The sequence below is a fragment of the Poromitra crassiceps genome (genome assembly GCF_964638095.1).
Source record: "Poromitra crassiceps genome assembly, chromosome: 18".
Classification (NCBI taxonomy): domain Eukaryota; kingdom Metazoa; phylum Chordata; class Actinopteri; order Beryciformes; family Melamphaidae; genus Poromitra; species Poromitra crassiceps.
In genome coordinates, this window is record NC_139636.1 from 26,883,291 (window position 1) to 26,903,727 (window position 20,437).

At 42.3% G+C, this 20,437-nt stretch overlaps 2 protein-coding genes across 3 annotated transcripts in view; both read left to right on the forward strand.

Moving 5' to 3' along the window:
- The window catches only part of slco3a1a (solute carrier organic anion transporter family member 3A1a), a 58,541-nt gene extending 55,676 nt beyond the window's left edge, over positions 1-2,865 (forward strand). For both annotated transcript variants that reach the window (XM_083655022.1, XM_083655023.1), the window contains exons 8-10: positions 613-785; positions 1,026-1,090; positions 1,976-2,865. In XM_083655022.1, coding sequence (XP_083511148.1) covers positions 613-785; positions 1,026-1,090; positions 1,976-2,334 — 597 coding nt within the window. In that variant the 3' untranslated portion in view covers positions 2,335-2,865. The remainder of the gene's footprint in view (positions 1-612; positions 786-1,025; positions 1,091-1,975) is intronic.
- Positions 2,866-10,200: 7,335 nt separating this feature from the next.
- On the forward strand, positions 10,201-20,084 carry st8sia2 (ST8 alpha-N-acetyl-neuraminide alpha-2,8-sialyltransferase 2; the record flags this gene model as incomplete). Its single annotated transcript, XM_083654800.1, has 6 exons — positions 10,201-10,355; positions 11,984-12,040; positions 13,436-13,576; positions 13,674-13,931; positions 16,202-16,495; positions 19,772-20,084. Exons 1-6 carry the CDS (start codon positions 10,258-10,260, stop codon positions 20,082-20,084), a joined length of 1,161 nt encoding a protein of 386 aa, XP_083510926.1. The 5' UTR covers positions 10,201-10,257.
- Between the last annotated feature and the right edge of the window lie 353 nt (positions 20,085-20,437).

Sequence of the window (20,437 nt, forward strand, 5' to 3'; positions counted from 1 at the left end):
CATTGCTGTTATGGCCGATAACCGATATTTACCGATGTCGATATGATCTGTATAAAACCACATTTTTATGATCATCACATTTTGTACATACTGAAAAACATGTTAACACTGAATTTGAAAAAGTTATGCATTTCTTTATTTGCAAAGCCTTTGGAAAAGCCCATAAATCATAGATTTACTGCATTATTTCATATCAATGTGAAGAATTTGGCTGATAATGATAACCGATATTAACATTGCAACATCTGACCGATACCGATATGACCGATATGTTAAAAACTGACCAACATTGGCCGATACCGATATGATTGCCGATATATCGTGCATCCCTACTTACAACCAACCAGGTCCTGGTCACTGGCTGCCCTACAACCAACCAGGTCCTGGTCACTGGCTGCCCTACAACCAACCAGGTCCTGGTCACTGGCTGCCCTACAACCAACCAGGTCCTGCCGAACCTCTAATATAGGTGCGCTGCTCGAACCTTGGTGAAAACGGATGGATGGACACACGTCACCTATAGACTCGGCTGCACCTCCTAAAAAGTATAGAATCAATTGTTTTCTTATTTGTGCATTGTGTGAATGTCTCTGCATGTGTTGCTGTTCACAGAACCTGTCAGGGTGCACGTGTGTGTCGAGTGACAGTGCGTTGGCCACGGCGGTGCCGGGGAAATGCCCCGCCCCCGGCTGCCAGGAGGCTTTCCTCATCTTCCTGTGTGTCATCTGTGCCTGCAGCCTGATCGGAGCCATGGCACAGACACCCTCCGTTATCATCCTCATCAGGTAAGACTGTGTGTGTGTGAGTGTGAGTGCGTGTGCGTGTGCGTGTGCGTGCGTGTGTGTGTGTGTGTGTGTGTGCGTGTGCGTGTGCGTGTGCGCGTGCGCGTGTGCGTGTGTTTTCATGTGGGTGCAGTCCTTTTGTGTATAGTATGTGATTAGGTGTGTAGATGCAGGAATACATTTGGAGAATACAGTAAACAGTAGAGGTACTGATTGTCTCTTTCCTAACTGCGTCTCTTAAAGGACTGTGAGCCCCGAGCTAAAATCCTACGCCCTCGGAGTGCTGTTTCTCCTGCTCCGACTCCTGGGTAAGAACAACTGCATCTGAACTGCATTCCACTTCCTGTTAGAAGATGTTTTTGTATGTAATTGTACAGGAGTAACTGTTATGGAGCAATCACCGTAGCCATACGATACTGTTCACAATTACATCTCAATTTAAGCTCAATTACAACTCAGTTTAACCACAATTACAATATGCCATGCTACCTGAACAAAAGGAATATACAAAATAATTTCCTAACTTAGTCTTTTTCAACAAAGGGCCATCTCAGGTTTAAATATATCACACAATAGAATCAGAAAATCAAGGGGATAAGCATGGCATTGACCCAGAATAAAGAAAGCCATGGACGGAGCCACTATGTTTTCGAGTTGTCTGTACGTACGTACATATTGTACGTACATACGTACGTACATATGTACGTACGTCCCACCACAAGCTCATTGGTTTTGCTTATATTGAGCTTCAGGTGATTGTCGTTGCACCGTGTGACAAAGCTCTCTTGTCAGTCCTCTGTTCTAAAAAAGAATTGTCTCTGAGTGAAGACAGCATGTTTCTCACTGGAAATGATTAACTGGAACCACCATACATGTCAATATTCTGTAGTGATAGCTTCCATTTCGGCAAAACATTCACTTAATACCTTTTATTAAATTCCTTCAAAGTCTTCACTACATATTTACTATATAATTATAGTATATATATATATATAGTATATAGTATAGTATATTTTATTTGTCTGGACAGATGTGCATCTGTGGATGTAAACTGAAACTTACAACTGCGAGGCGGTTATTTCTAGTTCTTATCTTGTGTTTTTCTTATGTATCTGAACCTTTTTGTGGCGAAATAGAGATTAAATGGACTGCGATGAGTTATTGGTCCAATCAATTGTTTCTCTGTTTTACAGGATTTATCCCCCCTCCTCTGATCTTTGGTGCTGGGATCGACTCCACGTGCCTTTTCTGGAGTTCCGAGTGTGGCGTAAAGGGAGCGTGCTTGCTGTATGACAATGTCGCTTACAGGCACCTGTATGTGAGCCTTGCCATTATTCTCAAGGGCATCGCCTTCCTCCTGTACACGACCACCTGGTACTGCTTACGCAGGAACTACAAGAAGTACATCAAGAGTCACGAGGGTTACATGACGGCAACCGAGTTCTACCCCTCTCTCACGGACATGGACGGTCCCAAACTAGCCGACAGGACGAAGTTTATATATAACCTAGAGGACCACGAGTTATGCGAGAATATGGAGTCAGTTTTATAGTGTGTAAGGCAAGAGAAGGACAACGTAGTCTATTGAAATTCTCTCAAAAGGAATATAGTTATGATTTTATTCCTCTTTTCTTGAAAGGATTTAAAATAACGTTTTCCTAAAGGTGATCTATTTAATGGGCCTGTTCAGGTCACAGGAGACTGCCACTGCTCTCTGCTTCACATCGGGTCACCGTTGAAAGGGTCCATTTTAGTCATTATCTTATCAGCGAGGTGTTGTCCAGTGCCAGTGAATTCCCGTGTTGATTTGGTGGTAGAAGACAACTTACAGTACTGTCTGGCTCAGTCCTAAAGTCCTAGTTGAGTATTAGTGGGTTTGAGAGGATGCTACAACGATAGTTGCCATATTCTTTTAGGTCGGTCATGATTCCAGTGATCTGTGTTGAAAATGACAGTTTCCTTTCAGTCAGGGCACTGTGTGTCCTGTCTGCCATTTTTCTCTCACAAATGAGATTGTTATTAAAAAAAAAAAGAAAAAAGAAAAAACACGTTTTGGTGGTTCTTCATTTATTCATATTTAAAAGTTGCCAAGTGTTTACAAACATAATTCATTATTTCAGAAAGGTTTCTTATGAACTGTAAAAGAGAACAGAATCACTCTCAAATGGCTTGTTACAATGGCCTGTTAGATGCGTTTAATTGTCAGAAGTCTAGTAATAGTAGATCAGGTGGTGTTTTATGTCATCATACACTGTTCAAATTCTTGTTCTCTTGCTGGATCATAGACACTGTTTTTGATACTGCTTAGACTAGACTGTGGAGTCTGTCTTTTATAGGTGCAAACGTTGTGCAATTCATATCTAATACTTGCATCTTTATCATGAGTCTTGTCTGCCAGTTTGTTTTTCATTATAGCAGTTTGTTGCATTTCCATGTTTGTTTGTTTTTTTCATCTGCAGAGTTTATTCAGCCTAATATGTCTTAATGAGGGATTATCCAAATAAGAATGTTATTTATATTTTTCTTTTGACTTTTGCACCTAGTGGAAGAGCAAAGAAAACAATCAAAGAATATTTTTATGTTTTGACATTCAAGTAAAACAGATTAGGAGTAATATATTTGTTTCATTAGGCTCAGAATGTGTTTATTAGATTGTATTTGAAAGGACAGTTATCAAAATATATAATCTAAATGTATGAATATGTGTGTGACTGATATCACAGAAGATTTGGGACAATTCATAGCAGTGTGTTGCATTATTGGGGCAAGGAAAAAGAAACTAGGCCTGTAATATCTGGAATAGAAGTTACAAAATGCTACAGCAGGATGTGTGTACAAGTTATTCCTGTATGTTTTTGAAGAGCTCTTTAACGCTACACGGCACATATGACTTGTTATGTTACTGATCTCTCTACAGTTACAGTTTTGGCATTGTCCCCTTTCTTACACTTTTTGTATGGCAACATATCATTTATTTTACTCTGGAAATAAATTATTTTTCAGAAAATAAACGATTTGAAGTGTTATAGTTTTCATTTTGGAGACCATGTCATTTCAGAAACCACTGTATATACAGTACAGCATATAGTATGTGAGTATTGTATGAAAAAGATGCATCATTACATTTTGTATTCTTGAATTCCCTCCAATGTGAAAGTCTCATGACACAGCAGCTGCGCATAGGCTTTGAAACACAATATTTCATATAATTACTTTATTTGTTTTTCTTAAAATGCCCCACTAGAGTCAGGATTCGAGGGGTGGGTTGGGGGAATGGCTAGGGGATGTGGGTGGTTGGAGGGGGCGTGATCATTAAGGGGCGGGCCTAGGGAAGCTGCTGTAGCTAGGGATAGGAAGGTCGTAGAGAATCGGGGTTCGAGCGATGCATAGGGGGATGTGGTGGTGGGAAGGGCCATGGTGAGGGAAGGGGTGGAGCTAGGGAAAAGGGGCGGTAGCTAGGGATAGGAAAGTCGTAGCGAGTCGGGGTTCGAGGGATGGGTAGGGGGAGTGGCTGGGGGATGTGGGTGGTTTAGGAGTAGGTCGTTTTCCATGTTGAAAATGATTAGCCATGTTGTTGAGGTACCCCCAAACATTACCTAAAGTGCCATAAGGCTGAATGGCCACACCACGGCGCTGTGTGGTTCAAGGTATCAGCCTGGACAGACATGGATGTAGACTGGAACTTTACTTGCATACAACCGCGATGCGGTTATTCTAGTTTCGTATTTATAGCTCATCCAAAAAAACAGCACATCCCCGCCAACTGCTAACACAATATGATGTGCAAGATTGGCCAGAGAAATTAATGAGCTACATAAGTACCATGGATCTCATATTTTGATTTGTACAGCAGACTAAGAGCTTCACATCTGATTATAGTATTCACTATTTGCAAGCGTCAGGAAGCCGTTAAGAATCTACAGAGAAGCAATCTCAAATGAGATGTTGCATATAATTTTAAATCCAAATAGCTTTCAAGTAAATGTCAACAAGCAAAGTCAAACACAGATTCCCATCATTCGCCATTCCACTGTTTTGCTGTTTTGCTTGAGTGTGTGTGTGTGTGTGTGTGTGGGGGGGGTCACTTTGTACTCCATGTTTCGTGTCTTTCAAAAAGCTTGAGCCAACAAGCGCACAGAACTTTCATCTTGCCAGCCAAAACAAATTAGGATGCTTATTGTAGATTACGATGGTTATTGTTGTGGTTCAGATTCTCTGCTCAGCCAGGACAAATGAACAGACCCAACACAGCTGAGGGAGGGAGGTCTCAGGAGACTTATATTATAGACTTCATCTTCACTTACACCAGCAGTGTTTTTGGACCATATTCTAGGCAGAATTTTTCCTATTTCACAGACTTTGATGTAGCTCAAAATAAAGATATGGAAAGTATGGATTTACAAAGCTGCCAGGATGCAGTAAAAAAAAAATATAGTCTCATGTTTGATGGTAACAACAAAAACTTTAATAGAACCTCTAAAATGTGTGGTGAATCCAAAGGGAATGTTCCACCGAGAGAGAGAGAGAGAGAGAGAGAGAGAGAGAGAGAGAGAGAGAGAGAGAGAGAGAGAGAGAGAGTCCTTTTAAACTTTACCTTGGATAAATGCTTAAAGTTCAAGTTTTGACTGCAAAATGTCAGCCATGAGAGTGAAGTGAATAGCGAGCTGTAAGTGATATTTCTTTATAGTCACCAATCATATTTCCTCTGATAGAATATTTTAAAAGGGCATCCTCCCAGGTTCAGTAAGCCAGGACAATGTTCATCCTATACTTGCACATAGCAGGTGGGATTGCTTTGTCCCCACCAGGCTGCCACCTTAATGTATGAACCATATTAAAATAAGGCAATGTAGAATTACTGGAAAACAGGTTAGAACTATCCAAGTCACAGCAGGAAACGCCAGCAAACAAAAAAAGGTATTTTTGAAGGTTTAATACCTGTAGTCTGGGTAGGGCAGCAGCACAGCACAAACAGTTCCGGCACACAGGCCTTCCTCAGTGTCGTCAAACAACTATCCAAGTGAAAATAATGTAGAAGATGGTATGTCATTTGACACTTTTTTCATTTCCATTTTGTTCAGTTTCGATGTTCAAATACACCGTTTTGATGATCAATCAGCTGTCGGCTTGTATCCCACTGCACATATGAAAGCATGATTAAACAAGCGAATGTCTCCAGAGGCCTCTGCCTGGTGTGTACTGTACACACAACATTTTAAAGGAATCAAAATACAGTGAGTGTCTTTGTTGGCTACATAAAGTCCCTCCTCAGATCTAATCTACTGAGCCAAGGCCAAGCGTTTTAGTGCTTACCAACAGAACCATTCATTTCCTTTTCATCTTCATCTTCAAATGCAACAAAGTACAATCTGCTTTATTGTTGTATTGTAATTTTAACGAATTACACATTTTCATTCAATTATGCATCGCACTATGCTGAAGACAATAAATAATGCATAATCAAATTTGCAAAGTTTTGTTGATATACTGTTGCAGCAACACAAATGTGCTCCTGTGAAAACAACATGACATAATTAGGTTACTTAATACTATAATTTCTATGTGCTCTGAAAAATGTGTGTGTGTGTGTGTGTGTGTGTGTGTGGGGGGGGGGGGTGTCTGAGGGTTGTCTGATGGATGGAAGTCTATTAATAGAACAATGAGGCTCTTCAACAAAAGAAATAAGCTTGTGCATGCATAATAGCTATTCTCAGTAGCATCGGCCTCAATTAACAACTCTTTGACATGCACCTCACTCACCATGCATGTCACACCAAATCCCTACAAATGCAATTATCACTCATTGGACAAGTGTCCTTGTAGAGTGTCAAACACGAGAAGAGCCACCAACCTTGAAACAGAACACACACTGCAGGTGGTAGCAGTTTGTTCCTTTTATCAAGGGATGCCAATTAGCTTGATGGGTGCATTACCAAGAAGGAAACATCATTACATGACAAGTCTAGCAGAAATTAAACTGATAAATCCTAACTTGGTACAGAGCTTTGCCTTATTTTCTCATACACACGAGATACTAATCTACTGGACTGACTGGGTCTGGCTTGCTGACATTTAGATTACAGCTGGATGCCTATTTACAATACAGTCACACACTGGATAAGACGGGTGCAAATGTGAGATGTGAGTCAAATAAAACCATTTTACATTTACATGTTTAATGTTGTCTCTTTGTATTATGTTGCTTCTTTCTTAAATTTTACATTTTTGTATAGGAATCACAATTGTGCTGGCAGTGGAGTATTCTTGGTAACACTTCACATTAGGGTTGACTAATTAAGTGGGGTATCACACACACACACACACACACACACACACATACCTGGAGCCGAGTGCCATCGATTTTGTTTTATCACAATTGAGAGAGAGAGAGAGAGAGAGAGAGAGAGAGAGAGAGAGAGATGGACTCATTCGAATTCAAACCAGATAAACAGCCTTTCATTTCAAATGCTGCAGACTGGACTTTGATTGGACAGATTTCAAACGCTGCAGACTGGACTCTGATTGGACAGATTTCAAACACTGCAGATGGTTTGGTATCACATATCTCTTTGAAGTCCAGCCACACACACATGCATGCATGCACACACACACACACACACACACACACACACACACACACACACACACACACACACACACACATCTGGACCTGAGTGCCATCGATTGGGTCTATCACAATTGAAAGAGAGAGGGAGCGAGAGAGAGAGAGACACCTGTGTGTGTGTGTGTGTGTGTGTGTGTGTGTGTGTGTGTGTGTGTGTGTGTGTGTGTGTGTGTGTGTGTGTGTGTGTGTGTGTGTGTGTGTGTGTGTGTGTGCGCGTGTGTGTGCGTTGTACTGGGCAGCCGCAGTACTATGTGTAGCAGGTGCAGCAGGTGTTTCAGCATGGCATTGATGGAAAAGAGTAATTATGCTCAGTTGGCTTTCCCTGGATAGGTTTAAAAATTCTGATTGGAAATGCAGACACAGCAGAGCCAATAACGGTTACAGTGTAATGACGGTTACAGTGTAATGCACAACTATTTGGTCTAAGAACCTGCTCCATTTCCTTTCCCAATATCAGCAGTCAGCATCCTGCCATTTTCTACATCTGACAAATTACATTTTCACTGACAGTGCAAGAGAGAGGAGAGACGTAACCAACCGCTGAAAGCTTTCAATATACTTTCTCAATCAATATCAATATCCTTTATTTAACCAGGTAAAAAAACTCATTGAGATTAAAACCTCTTTTCCAAGAGCGACCTGGCCAAAACGGCAGCATAAAGACAGTTGCATCAATACACACAAACACAAAATAAACAGATAAAATACAGTCAGTCACACACTCAGGAAACAATAGTTAGGATACACCGTGACTGCAGGGCAATCACAAGAGCCAAGAGAACTAATTTCTCTGTCTCTTAAAATTGACCTGAATTCCCCCATTTCTGTCAGTGCCCAAGACTGATGGAAATCATGGAATAGGACAGGTGTTCCGAAAAATGCTTCACGTCAAAGGAATACATCACCCCAGAATGAATATACTTTCAATGCTTCAATGGTCGGCCTACAGTACAGTGCTCTGGTGGAATATTTTGCTTGCTTTTTAGATATGGGCTAAAAAGAAGGGCTTGAGGGTATGAGAAAACTGAAATCAGACCTGTCTGATACCAACCACAGATTAGACCACACATCCCCATTTTATAATGTGGGGGGAGGGGACTTCTGAGAAGAATTTTGTCATTAGATGATGATATCATCTGATCATGGAAATGTAGAAATTGGATCTGGCAACAGAGCTGAGTCCCTTGTGAATCGAAAGACCCAAATGACATTACGTGCTATGAAATAATAGCCTCATATAGTAACCATTTCAATGTGATGTGACAGCATTTCTTTTACTTATAAAATGTGAGCTCTAGGATGGTGGTATAATAAACTTTGATTACCAGTATATATTTCATACTTTTCATCAAACTAGTAGCTATAATTGGGAGTGATAGGGCTACAGTAGGCTACTGGTGGAAGTGCACGGTCACAATCTGGCCCACTGGTAGCGAGGACATTTTTTGTGTGGCCCTCTCTATCATCAAAGTTGCCCATCCCTGCTCTAGACCCAGAATGTAGACACGTAAACCATTCGGAAAATGTATTGGATGTCCAGGTATTGACGATAAGTGGGTTATTCTTATCCATTTTCAGAAAATAGTGGTTGTCATCCAATCTTCAAAATTGTCAAAATCGCACATATCTCCCATTTTCAAAAATTATTGATAACTGCAGCTCAGTGTTTTTCAAGGTCATATGGTCTTCAGTCTTTTGCGGAGATTTTAACTGATGCACTTCATTGTTTTAGTTATTAAAGTAGTCACAATGTTTCTTATTCTGACACACACACACACACACACACACACACACACACACACACACACACACGCACACACACACACACACACACACAAGAGTGAGAGTAAATTGTGACAAATTGTGCAGCTTTGATGAAAGTTCTGGACCTCACTTATTTCTGAACTCTGGCGGCCCTACCACCATGGAAGACGTCTTATATCCATGGTATTATTAAAATGAGGGTGGTTTGGGTTTGGTGCCCCACTGTAAGATGGCACTTAGGCCCCGCATCTGAGGCCCCTGCGGTTTTGTGTCATGATTGGTCGAATAGTATATGATCAAACTTCCTCTGGTTAAAGTACAGACTGTCTGTGGAGTATTCAAAGATTGTGGAAGAGATAGACTGGCTGTTTTATTCTACAATAGAGCCCCTCAAATCTGAGAATATTTTTATTTTTAGATAAGATTTTGTCCAGAATTCATATGCATTGTTGTTAGATAGATAGCTAACAGTGAAACCATGACCAAAATAGTAATTTCTGCATTGTTCTTATCTTCTTAAAATGAAATGGGGGGGGGGGGGGGGGGGGGGGGGGGCTTTACATCTGGGGACCCCTGGAACTCCCTCAAGGTCACCCCCTGGTGGTCCCCGGACTCCACATTGAGAACCACTGATCTAGAGAATAAGATTCATAATAATTCCTAAAACCCACAATCCAACAAATAGAAATTCTTCGCACTATGATCATAATGTTCTTGGCCTACTTTATAAAATGCAAACATTTATAGCAAATGATGGACATGATGAGGTCGTCCCTGTACCTTTAAGACTGTGCTCTTCTCCGCTGCTCTCTGGTGCACGCTTTCAAAGTTTGACTGGGGAATAGCGGTAATGCTGAGAGAGAGCAGCGGCAGCATCGCCCCGTTACGGGAACCAGCAATAAAAGGCAATCTTCTGAGGAGAAGGGGGGGTAAAAGGGCGACAGCTTGCCAGTGTCCGAATCGTCCGCGCCGGGAACAATGGTGATGACTGATCGGATCTTGGTTATTATCTAGTTATTAATGTAACAGTGTGTGAAGAAGAGGAGGCAGTGTGGCTGCAGTCTCTCCTCCTGGCTGGAACGAACCATGCCGCTAGTGTTTCGCACAGTGTTGTTCGGCATCGTCACACTCCTGGTTGTGTTCTTGATTATTGCTGATATTGCTGAAGTGGAAGAAGAAACTGCGTAAGTAGGCGATTGTAGGCTACAATCCGTTTTCATCCTACCATTGCATTGTGTACTTTTGTTCTCCATCATCAGCAAATTACATTTCCTAAAGCTTCATGCTATCTCAGATGATTTATCAAAGTACAATTATTGGGTAACGAACGAAATAATTGACGAGGTTAATTTTGCGGGTGAACACGTGTAGGTAGGTAGACTATAGTTTGCGTGCACGTTTAGGCTAAACACATGGCAGCAGCTCAGCAGCAGAGCAGCTGTTCCCAGCAGCCTGCCTGCCTGCCTGTCTGCTCTCTTGGGATTATGTCTTGCAGTGTGCAGCCTGCATGCAGGGCTGCCAGGATACATTACACTATCTATCGTGTGTGTGTGTGTGTGTGTGTGTGTGTGTGTGTGTGTGTGTGTGTGTGTGTGTGTGTGTGTGTGTGTGTGTGTGTGTGTGTGTGTGCGTGCGTGCGTGCGTGCGTGCGTGCGTGCGTGTGTGTGTGTGTGTGAGAGAGACGATTGGAGACCAAAAGAGTCTGCTCTTGTTTTTCAGTTGTTGCAGGTCACACAAATGCCCAGCCCCCCACACACACACACACATGTATCTGACATGCAAGAAAATATGTTTAGTTTAGCTCATTTCCAAACTAAATGAACTGTGGTCAATTTGGCAAGACTCCTCACTCCTCAAAGACACATTTTCACCCAGACATTCACTGTACTGTACAATTTTCAATCAAATAATCATCATTGCAATGAAGATGCTGCATGAATAGCGATTTGACTGTTGCTGAAGCTTTTTGGAATTTCCTTCTGAGCAAGAACATTTTGTTTTGGATGCAATCAACCCTGGCTCTGGCTCATTTTGTAATGAGGTCATATTGGTTTGTGATTTGCCGTGGCAGAAGAACCAGTACCAAATCCACTTCTGCATGAAAAAGCCTGCAGCATAGCAAACATTGTAACACAATATTTGAAGCTGCCAAAGTCTGTAAGAGGGTCAAGTCAGCGAGTCCTCTGCAGACAACAATGGCAGCACCTGCCTCTCAGAAGAATACTCTTCTTCTTCAGCTCTGTTACTTTGTCATTTGAAGTCCAAGTTCATTTAAGTTTGTTCATAGACGCTCATCACAAGCGTATCTTAAAATACTTTACAGAGAATGAGCCTATAGTAAATCTAACTCGACAACAATTTGGGCATTTACACTGTTGTTTTGCAGCTGGTCACGACTTCATACAATGTTGTGGATGCAGAAACAATTATGCTCAAAATGAAGTGCTTAGTGAAGTTGCCTCTTGACTGATTACAGTATATAATCAACTCTACTGTGAACAGAGCCTCTCCTTTTGAATAGTACAGCTTTAGACTCAAGGCCACATTTCCAATCATTACATCAGCAAATTGGTCCCACAGTGTGATGCACTAAAAATACCTTGATACATGTCTTTGTCCTTCATGTTATCTTGATAGAAGCACATATTATGCCTGTACCCTGGCCTATACAGGAAGTAGGTGCACACTATTGCTTATATATATGGTTTTTATGGGGAGTATATCAAGCATCTGTCCATGAAGTCACCTACAATTTGGTGTACCTAAAAACACACAGACTGCAGTACATGAGTTTTGCTTCCTTTGCCTCTAGGAATACTGGACATCCAAGAAAAATGAACCTGCACAGGTTCATCCCTAAGCCCCACAGGTCTGTCCATCCAATTACTTTGCATTTGTCTTTTACACACACACACACACACACACACACACACACACACACACACACACACACACACACACACACACACACACACACACACACACACACACACACACACACACACACACACACACACACACACACACACACACATTTAAATGATTTATTTATGTCCACATAGATACAGAGTACAAAGGACATAAACACTAGTAATGCAATCAGATGTTGGGAGTTGGTCATATACAAGAGTGCCTAATTGGCGACCACAATAATGCATACAAAGAAGATATATATAATACCGCACAGGGTGATGACAAAGGCAGATTGACATACAGTTATACTGTAATACAAGATAAGGGACAGTATCCAATTTCATGGGTACAAAAAGCAGCGCCTTCTCCATATTGAGCGACTGCCAATAATAGCAGATACTGAACAATACCTTGCTAACTGTTTGGCCCTTCTCTTAGGTAGACCAGCCATCTGGAGGCCTCTCACAACCAGCTTATGGACATGACCCAGGCTACCAAATATGAAAACTATAAGTTTACACCTGTAGCCCAGCTGTGAAATGGTCTGCTCCAGCTGTTGATATTTTAGCATCTTGGTTATAAAGGCCTCCTCTAGGCTGTGGTCAAAGGTACAGCCAACCTCAAGAACAAACTCCTCTCTGAGATTTTCATTCACGACAACAACATCAGGAGTGTTAGCTGGAATATTAGAGAACACATCAGAGTCGTCACTACACAGACTGAACATGCTCGGCTTCACGGTGGAATGCTTATAGAGTGAAATAGAAGATCTGAAAATAGAGGAGATATCTTTTGATATCAAATCCGCTATTCTATCGTGCCTACATATGTAAAGCCCTTTGTATGCATGGCAACCATTTAAGATGTGAGACATGGTTTCACACACACACACACACACACACACACACACACACACACACACACACTCCCTACTGATGTCCTCGACCACCAGTAGAGAGTTAATTGGCACTTCTTTTCAGTAGCTCTAATTGGTTCTCTTTTTAAATTATTTGTCTTTGGCAACAGGATGTGACTTTTATTCATGACTCCCATCACTCTGTTTGAGTCTAAAGGTAAAGAAGGTTGTTATAAATCCCCCGCTGGGTTCCATGAAACAGTGAAAACCTTTTGGGTTTGACAAACATTATTAATAACAATATTGATGATAATAATGCAATAACAACAATAACACAATTATTCCATTGTATTTCATATCGTTTTACCAGTATTTAATTGAAATTATTCATAGGCTAATTCACACAATTAGAAAAACAAGGCTCTATTGTTTCACACATACGTGATGGTAGTCTGTTAATTAGATGAATCTCAAGGTGTGCATATTCCCATTCAGAAAGGCTGCAGTGAAGTTGGATCCTACTCCTATGGCGAGCTCAGGTAAAGATGTCAGCCATCATCTTCCACACTATAACAGCACTGCCAAGCACTCTTCAGACAACTGGACCTTCAACAAGACTCTCTCCAACCTCATCAGGTACAGTCCTAATTCTCCACGAAGATCTCATCATGATTTTATACTTGATTGAGTATAAACATCTTTCATAACAAATGTATTTGTCCCCCTTATGTAGGAAGAACATTCTGAGATTCCTTGATCCTGAGCGGGACATCTCTATCCTGAAAGGCACTTTGAAAGCAGGAGATGTGGTCCACTATGTGTTTGACCGCCAGAGCACCACAAACATCTCAGAAAACCTGGATCGTCTTCTGCCCACCGCGTCCCCCATGAAGAACCAACATCACAGGCGCTGTGCCATCGTGGGGAACTCTGGGATCCTGCTGAACAGCAGCTGTGGAGCAGAGATCGACTCGCACAACTTCGTCATTAGGTATTTCCCCCCCAGCAGCTGACAAACAACAGAGCAGCATGAGTGATTTTAATGACTCGAAACACAACACAAACAAACAGACTTTGAAAGTGGATTATAACTGAAATGGATTAGCGTGATTTGATGCCTTAGTACAATTCACATGGCAACGATAATCATTTTTCAAGTCGTCACTTTGATTCAGTCTGCGCTCGCACAGCTGAAAACACATTTTGAGAAAGCTGTCAAAGCTTTTTAATGATTAAAAGTTGGGAATGCACAGCCAGACTTAGCAAGTAAATGCATGATTATACATCAAATTGACATTTTGAAAAGCTTTAGCTACCCACCAGGAATGCAACGAGCGTTTAACAGCACTCAGGGGTCAGACTCTCATTTACCGGAGAGTTCTGTCTCTGAAACAATCAGTCAGTTGAGTTCTATTGTGTGCTCCAGTATCAGCAGAGGGGCTGCTGAGTGGATTATTTACCACTTTTCACTCCTCTGCCTCTCACTGGAAGAAATTGTGATATGTGATATTGCAAAGAATATTTTGGTGGGCAATCCATGTGCAGTGTACCTAGCCACATAAGACCAGCAAAGCACGTAGAAGCAGAGGTATCTATAATGAAACGTATATTCTCTCATAAATCAAAATGTGTGTGGTATAAATGAAACAGAAAGTAGGCAGTCCCTCGCTGAACTGATTGCACCTGAAATCCCAGCATGTCTCAAGTTATTCAGAAAATGATATTTTATTGATATCTTGTCTTTTGGATGTGCTGAGAGGTTCTGCTGTAGAGAGGGGAGTGGTCAGAATGTCTGGACTCCCACAGCATGAGAATAAGGCCCAGGCCGCGCTGCAAGGGTTGGCGGGGAATGTGGCATTTTAAGGAGTGGAGGAATTTGCTCTGGCGTTCAGATTTCAGATAGGGAGATAACACATCTCAGCTAAATATAGTGCTGTGCCCACACACCGAGTCCCAAAAACAGCACGGGCCTTACAAACCAGCTGTGTGCGGCTGTTTTTAGAATATTTTAGCCCAGTTTTATGAGACCTTTATGCAGCATTTTGGTGTGGTGCAGTAACTTACTGGAACTCCAAAGATGTGGTAGTTGATGCTATACATTTGTCAGGTTTTTAGTTACCATACAACCTTATTATCTGGCATGGTACATGGACAGCAACTGTGACCAAGCATAAAGCTGCAAAATTGAATACAATTTGATTAGTACAGAACATTGCCAAAATAAAGGAAACATCAGAATAAATGATAAGTATATTATAATATTATATATTATAAGTATACTGAAAGAAGTCAGGGTGTATTTTCCTGCTTTAGACAATAGAATGTATAGAATGTATTGGAGAATAGAAATACTTCACCATAAAGGTGATCACTGGCCATGTATTCTCTGGCATTTACTTAGAGAATAAGGTTAAGCGCAATAAATATAAAATTATTTTGAGTAGTCAAAGTATTCAAATCCTGATGGAAACAGCTGCAGGTCACTAAATGGTTTTAATAGCATGAAATCAAAGCTATATGCCGTGGCTTGAAATGGTCCCAGCTCAAACGGACCTGTTTTGCAGCACAGCCAACAAAACTCATATGAATGAAGTTGCCGTGGAAAAGGGGTGTTGCCGCCTTCCATTAAACTGCCTTGTAAAATCTAAGCCAAGATGCATTGAAGCTAGAGCCGGGCGACAATTAAATATGATCCTTCGTCGTCTTTCAGTGGAATCATATCGTGATGATATGAATATATTTAAATATTGTGACGCACATTTCTAAATTGATGATGACAAGGCAATTTGACTTAAAAACGATTATAAAATGAGGTATGGTAGGAATATTTTTTTTTATATTTCTATTTTGTTTGAGATCACACCGAACAATACCATTAGGTTCAATGAGATGAACATGAATTTGATTATTTAACGTGATTTTGCATACATTAACCATATTGTGATATATATCAATATTGAGAAGAATCCATATGATTATCATGATATTGATTTCAACCATTATTGCCCAGCCCTAATTGAAGCTGTACTGTGTTCTGGCTGCTCTTCATATAGCCTTACAACACCTTATTAATCAACTTTGTGTTGCTATTTCTATTAATTACCCGTCATTAACCTGACTTGCTGTCAGTTGTGTATGGTCAGAGAGCTTTCGTGTGAGGTGAAAAGACAGATAAGCCAGAAAATAAAGGGATATTTGGGGCATAAGTTCACCTTTGCCGAAATGCAAATAGAGTGAGCTGTGCCTGCCTCCTGTGCTCAGGTGTAACCTGGCCCCAGTGGAGGAGTACTCCGGGGACGTGGGGCGGCGGACCAACCTGGTGACCATGAACCCCTCAGTGGTGCAGCGGGCGTTCCAGGACCTGGCCAGTGCCGAGTGGAGGGAGCGCTTCCTGCGGCGGCTCCAGAGCCTGAGCGGCAGCGTGCTGTGGATCCCAGCCTTCATGGCTAAGGGTGGGGAGGAGCGGGTGGAGTGGGCCCTCCGCCTCATCCTACAGCACACTGTGGACGTGCGCACCGCCTTCCCCTCGCTGCGCCTTCTCCACGCTGTCAGAGGGTAAGGCGGGGGATCATATTTTGCGGGCAGCATCTTACAATACCTGTAAGCAGCATAATCTATAGGGAAGGGGGGGGGGGGGTGCTAATCTGCTGCACTATGCACTATTTTTAAACAGCATTAAAGCTGAGCACCAGAGGCAGTCGGTGGATGAAAGCTACTCTGTCCCTCTTTACTCATCCCGTACCTCAAGTCCATCTCTCCAAATCTCTGCCTTGGATTCACTGTGAAATGTGTGGCTCCGTTCAGAAGTGGACGTTCAAGGATATTTCAAGTATTCATGCGAGTTCAGTTACAGTGACATTATTTGTGGTTAAGGATCAATATACAATGCTAACATTGATGACACAACACAGTGTTAACATTGATTAAATCGTTCTCCAAGGAAAATATGATCACTTAAGTGATAATACGGAAGATTTTCATCTAATTAAATGTCTGTTAAGTCACTATCTATCTGATAGTGAGTTAACACCATGGTGATTGAGCCTATGGCCCATTGATGGAAGCCTTTGCATTTTCAGTATTGCAGCATTTATGAACTTGGTGTCTGTGGAGACACAGGGTGGGCGGAGCTAACACAATAGACTCACTCTGTAGGTTACTGTAGGTTCACAGGGTGGGCGGAGCTAACACAATAGACTCACTCTGTAGGTAACCTCGCGTCACCAGGCTCTTCTCGGCGAGAAAGAGCCTGGCTCCCGCCCACAATTGATTTTGTCACCCTACTGGTTCCAGCCTAGAGCCCGCCCTAGACCGGATGGCAGCATTTCTAGCTCGTCAACTTTCACGTTAACTTGACAATTTGACCCAAGTATCAGAATCCTCTTTCACCTTTTTGACCAGTGTGTCAGGCGGTGGTGGCGGAGATGCCATATTGCATAAACGTTTTGTTTTATGTAACGCTAGCTTTGTTTTGATCAGACTCTAGTTTAGGTAACATCACCGCGTCAAGCTAACGGCAACAAAGACGTTGTTAGGCGCATTGCCATCCGGTGTTAATTCTGGGTCCGGGGTTTACGCCCCCATGACAAAAAGCGGGGTGGAAGGTGCCCAGACTACTCTGTAGGTTACTGTAGGTTCACAGGGTGGGCGGAGCTAACACAATAGACTCACTCTGTAGGTTACTGTAGGTTCACAGGGTGGGTGGAGCTAACACAATAGACTCACTCTGTAGGTTACTGTAGGTTCACAGGGTGGGCGGAGCTAACACAACAGACTCACTCTGTAGGTTACTGTAGGTTCACAGGGTGGGCGGAGCTAACACAATAGACCAGAACTGCACATCCAAAGCGTCAAGGCCGCGCCCCTTTTTGGGGGATAACACAAGCCACTCGCGTTGACTTCAATGTAAAATAGCAGTACCCAAAACATCTATAGAAAAATAACAGAATTCATTTCCTTTATAAATGACCCAAAGACACCATGACATGACAATATATTTCAACTCGGCCGGCCATAGAATGCGCAAGATACATCGACACGAGGTACTTGCCTTATATGAACGCTGTATCCAGTTTCCACCAGGTTACATGCATCGTCCACATTGACGGTGTCACGCCGTCGCCTACCCTATCGCAGACCAGTTTTTTTTTTTTTTTTTTTTATTGTTAGTGAAACTATAACAACACAGCAACTCTTCGGCATATCTCTATCAAATTAAACCGTTTTAAATAGTTTGTTTGAAGTGGTTTCGGCTTCTTGTACCGTCGTTTACTATGGTGGGTTTCCCCTAAAAAGGGGCGCGGCCTTGGAGCTGGGCGCTTGAAGACGCGATGCAGTTCTGGTCTATAGACTCACTCTGTAGGTTACTGTAGGTTCACAGGGTGGGCGGAGCTAACACAATAGACTCACTCTGTAGGTTACTGTGTTACTTTTTTCCGGTCTCTGCTAGCATTACGGGTGGTTACTATGGCCGAACAAACTGAGTAATGTCACATAATAACAGTTTGGATCTCACCTGCAATTACCACTCATTGCCAATAGGTATCACCCAAGAGAACAAAATTGAAATCTTCTGTATTATCACTTTAATGTAGAGATTGATTACTGCAGCCTTTGCCTTTTTTTTTTATTCTATATGTTCTAAAGAATTGATTTACGGTAGTTGCTAATTTCCAGGCTTTTTTCTTAATCCTTTTCATTTGTGCTGAATGATTCATTTATTTTAGGACTGGTCAGGGATCCTTTTTGAGGGATGCTTCTTGTAAATAGTTTGCACTGCCTTCAAGCTTTTCTAAAAAAAAAAAAAATCCCACCCTGGAACCTTTTTGCGGCCCTTGCCTCTTTCGGCTCTGTACCATCCCTGGCTATTTCGAACCCTCGCAAATGCCATTAGTCAGTGACCAAAGTAGTCCGTGTGTGGCATCACCCCCACACATAAGTTGTCTCATGTTTAGCAGACAGTACGCTCAGTGTTTTACAAGAGGAAGTCATCTTTGGAATGTCATTGGAGATGCAATCCACGCCTTTGACCTTCTTGTCATGTCTGATAAAAGCTGTTGCATACCAGTCTGACTCACCCTCACTGACTACAGGCTGCACGGAGTCTCTGTATAGAGGTCGCCACCAGCTGATTTAGCTGATTACTTCCTCCTCTCCGGGTTGAAGGTGTGCTCCTCAGTGAAATGGGCTTCCGTAGGTCTTTGGTGGGGAATGATTATACCTGCAGCCTCTCGGCCCTCTGTGGCAACGCCGCTTTAAATAGGACAACCTCAGCCTCTCAACACGACCTTACCGCTACCCGCAGAGAGCACAGCCAGGTCAGAGACAGCGTTCCCCTAAAGGTTCAAGAAGTAAGGAGAAAGGCTATTGACCGGAACGTCGTCATGGGCTTGGATGCCTGGCAGTTAGGAAAAATGGATTTGGGGGCAGTGAGTGTGTGTAATGCTCTTTTAAGTCTGAACAACCACCTCTGAAGTTGCCCCCGAATGTCGCTACTGCATCCCATAGAGGGATAGAAGAATGTGGTAGCACTGAGCAGCTGCAGGGAGTGACTGTGGAGTAGTGTGTTGCTGAAAGAGAGTGTATGTGCTCAGCAAACATTCCCTGAGTAAACAAAAGTAAAAGAAAAAAGAAAGAAAAAGATCACTAGAACATCTCTGGGTAGACCGAGTGCTTGAAAGGACAGTTTGGAGTCCTGCAGCTGGGAAATGTATATGTCTAAAATATATATGTAAAATTAGTTATTGGTTGTCTTTTATTCATTTCTCCTAGTTAGGGTTGGTTTTTGAGGGAATGCAGCTAACATACAGTCACTTATTTCTTTGTCATTAGATACTGGCTGACCAACAATGTCCACATCAAGCGGCCGACCACCGGGCTCCTGATGTACACTATGGCCACTCGTTTCTGTGACGAGATCCATCTATACGGCTTCTGGCCCTTCCCACGTGACCCGCAAGGCAAACCGGTCAGTTACCACTACTACGACACTCTCAAATATGAGTACACCTCCAGCTCCAGCCCACACACCATGCCTCTGGAGTTTAGGACCCTGAGCAGACTGCACAGACAGGGGGCGCTGCGGCTCCACACTGGGACTTGTGATGCAGAGAAGCTGCCGCAGAAGGAGCTCCAAGGCAAATAGCAGCAAGGGCACTATCGCCATGGAAACACCCACTGCACTCTGGGAAATACCACCTTCTTGGTTGAGCATAATGTAGCCGTTTGCAGAGGAAATACTAATTGTGTGAAACGTACTTTTGTGACTCTTTACTGAATTTAACTTATTTTAAATTATTGGGATGGCGTTTTTCTATTGTGAGCTCTCTTCGTTACATGTATTTCCACTGATGAGTTGTCATTTGCCAGTATTTAGATCTCTATGACAACCTTCAAAATTGTAACACACTGTTTGCATAGCTTATTGCTGCTGGTGCAAACCGTGTCAGGTTGACTCTTCGTTTTCTTTTTTCTTTTTCATTAAACAGCCAAGCTAAA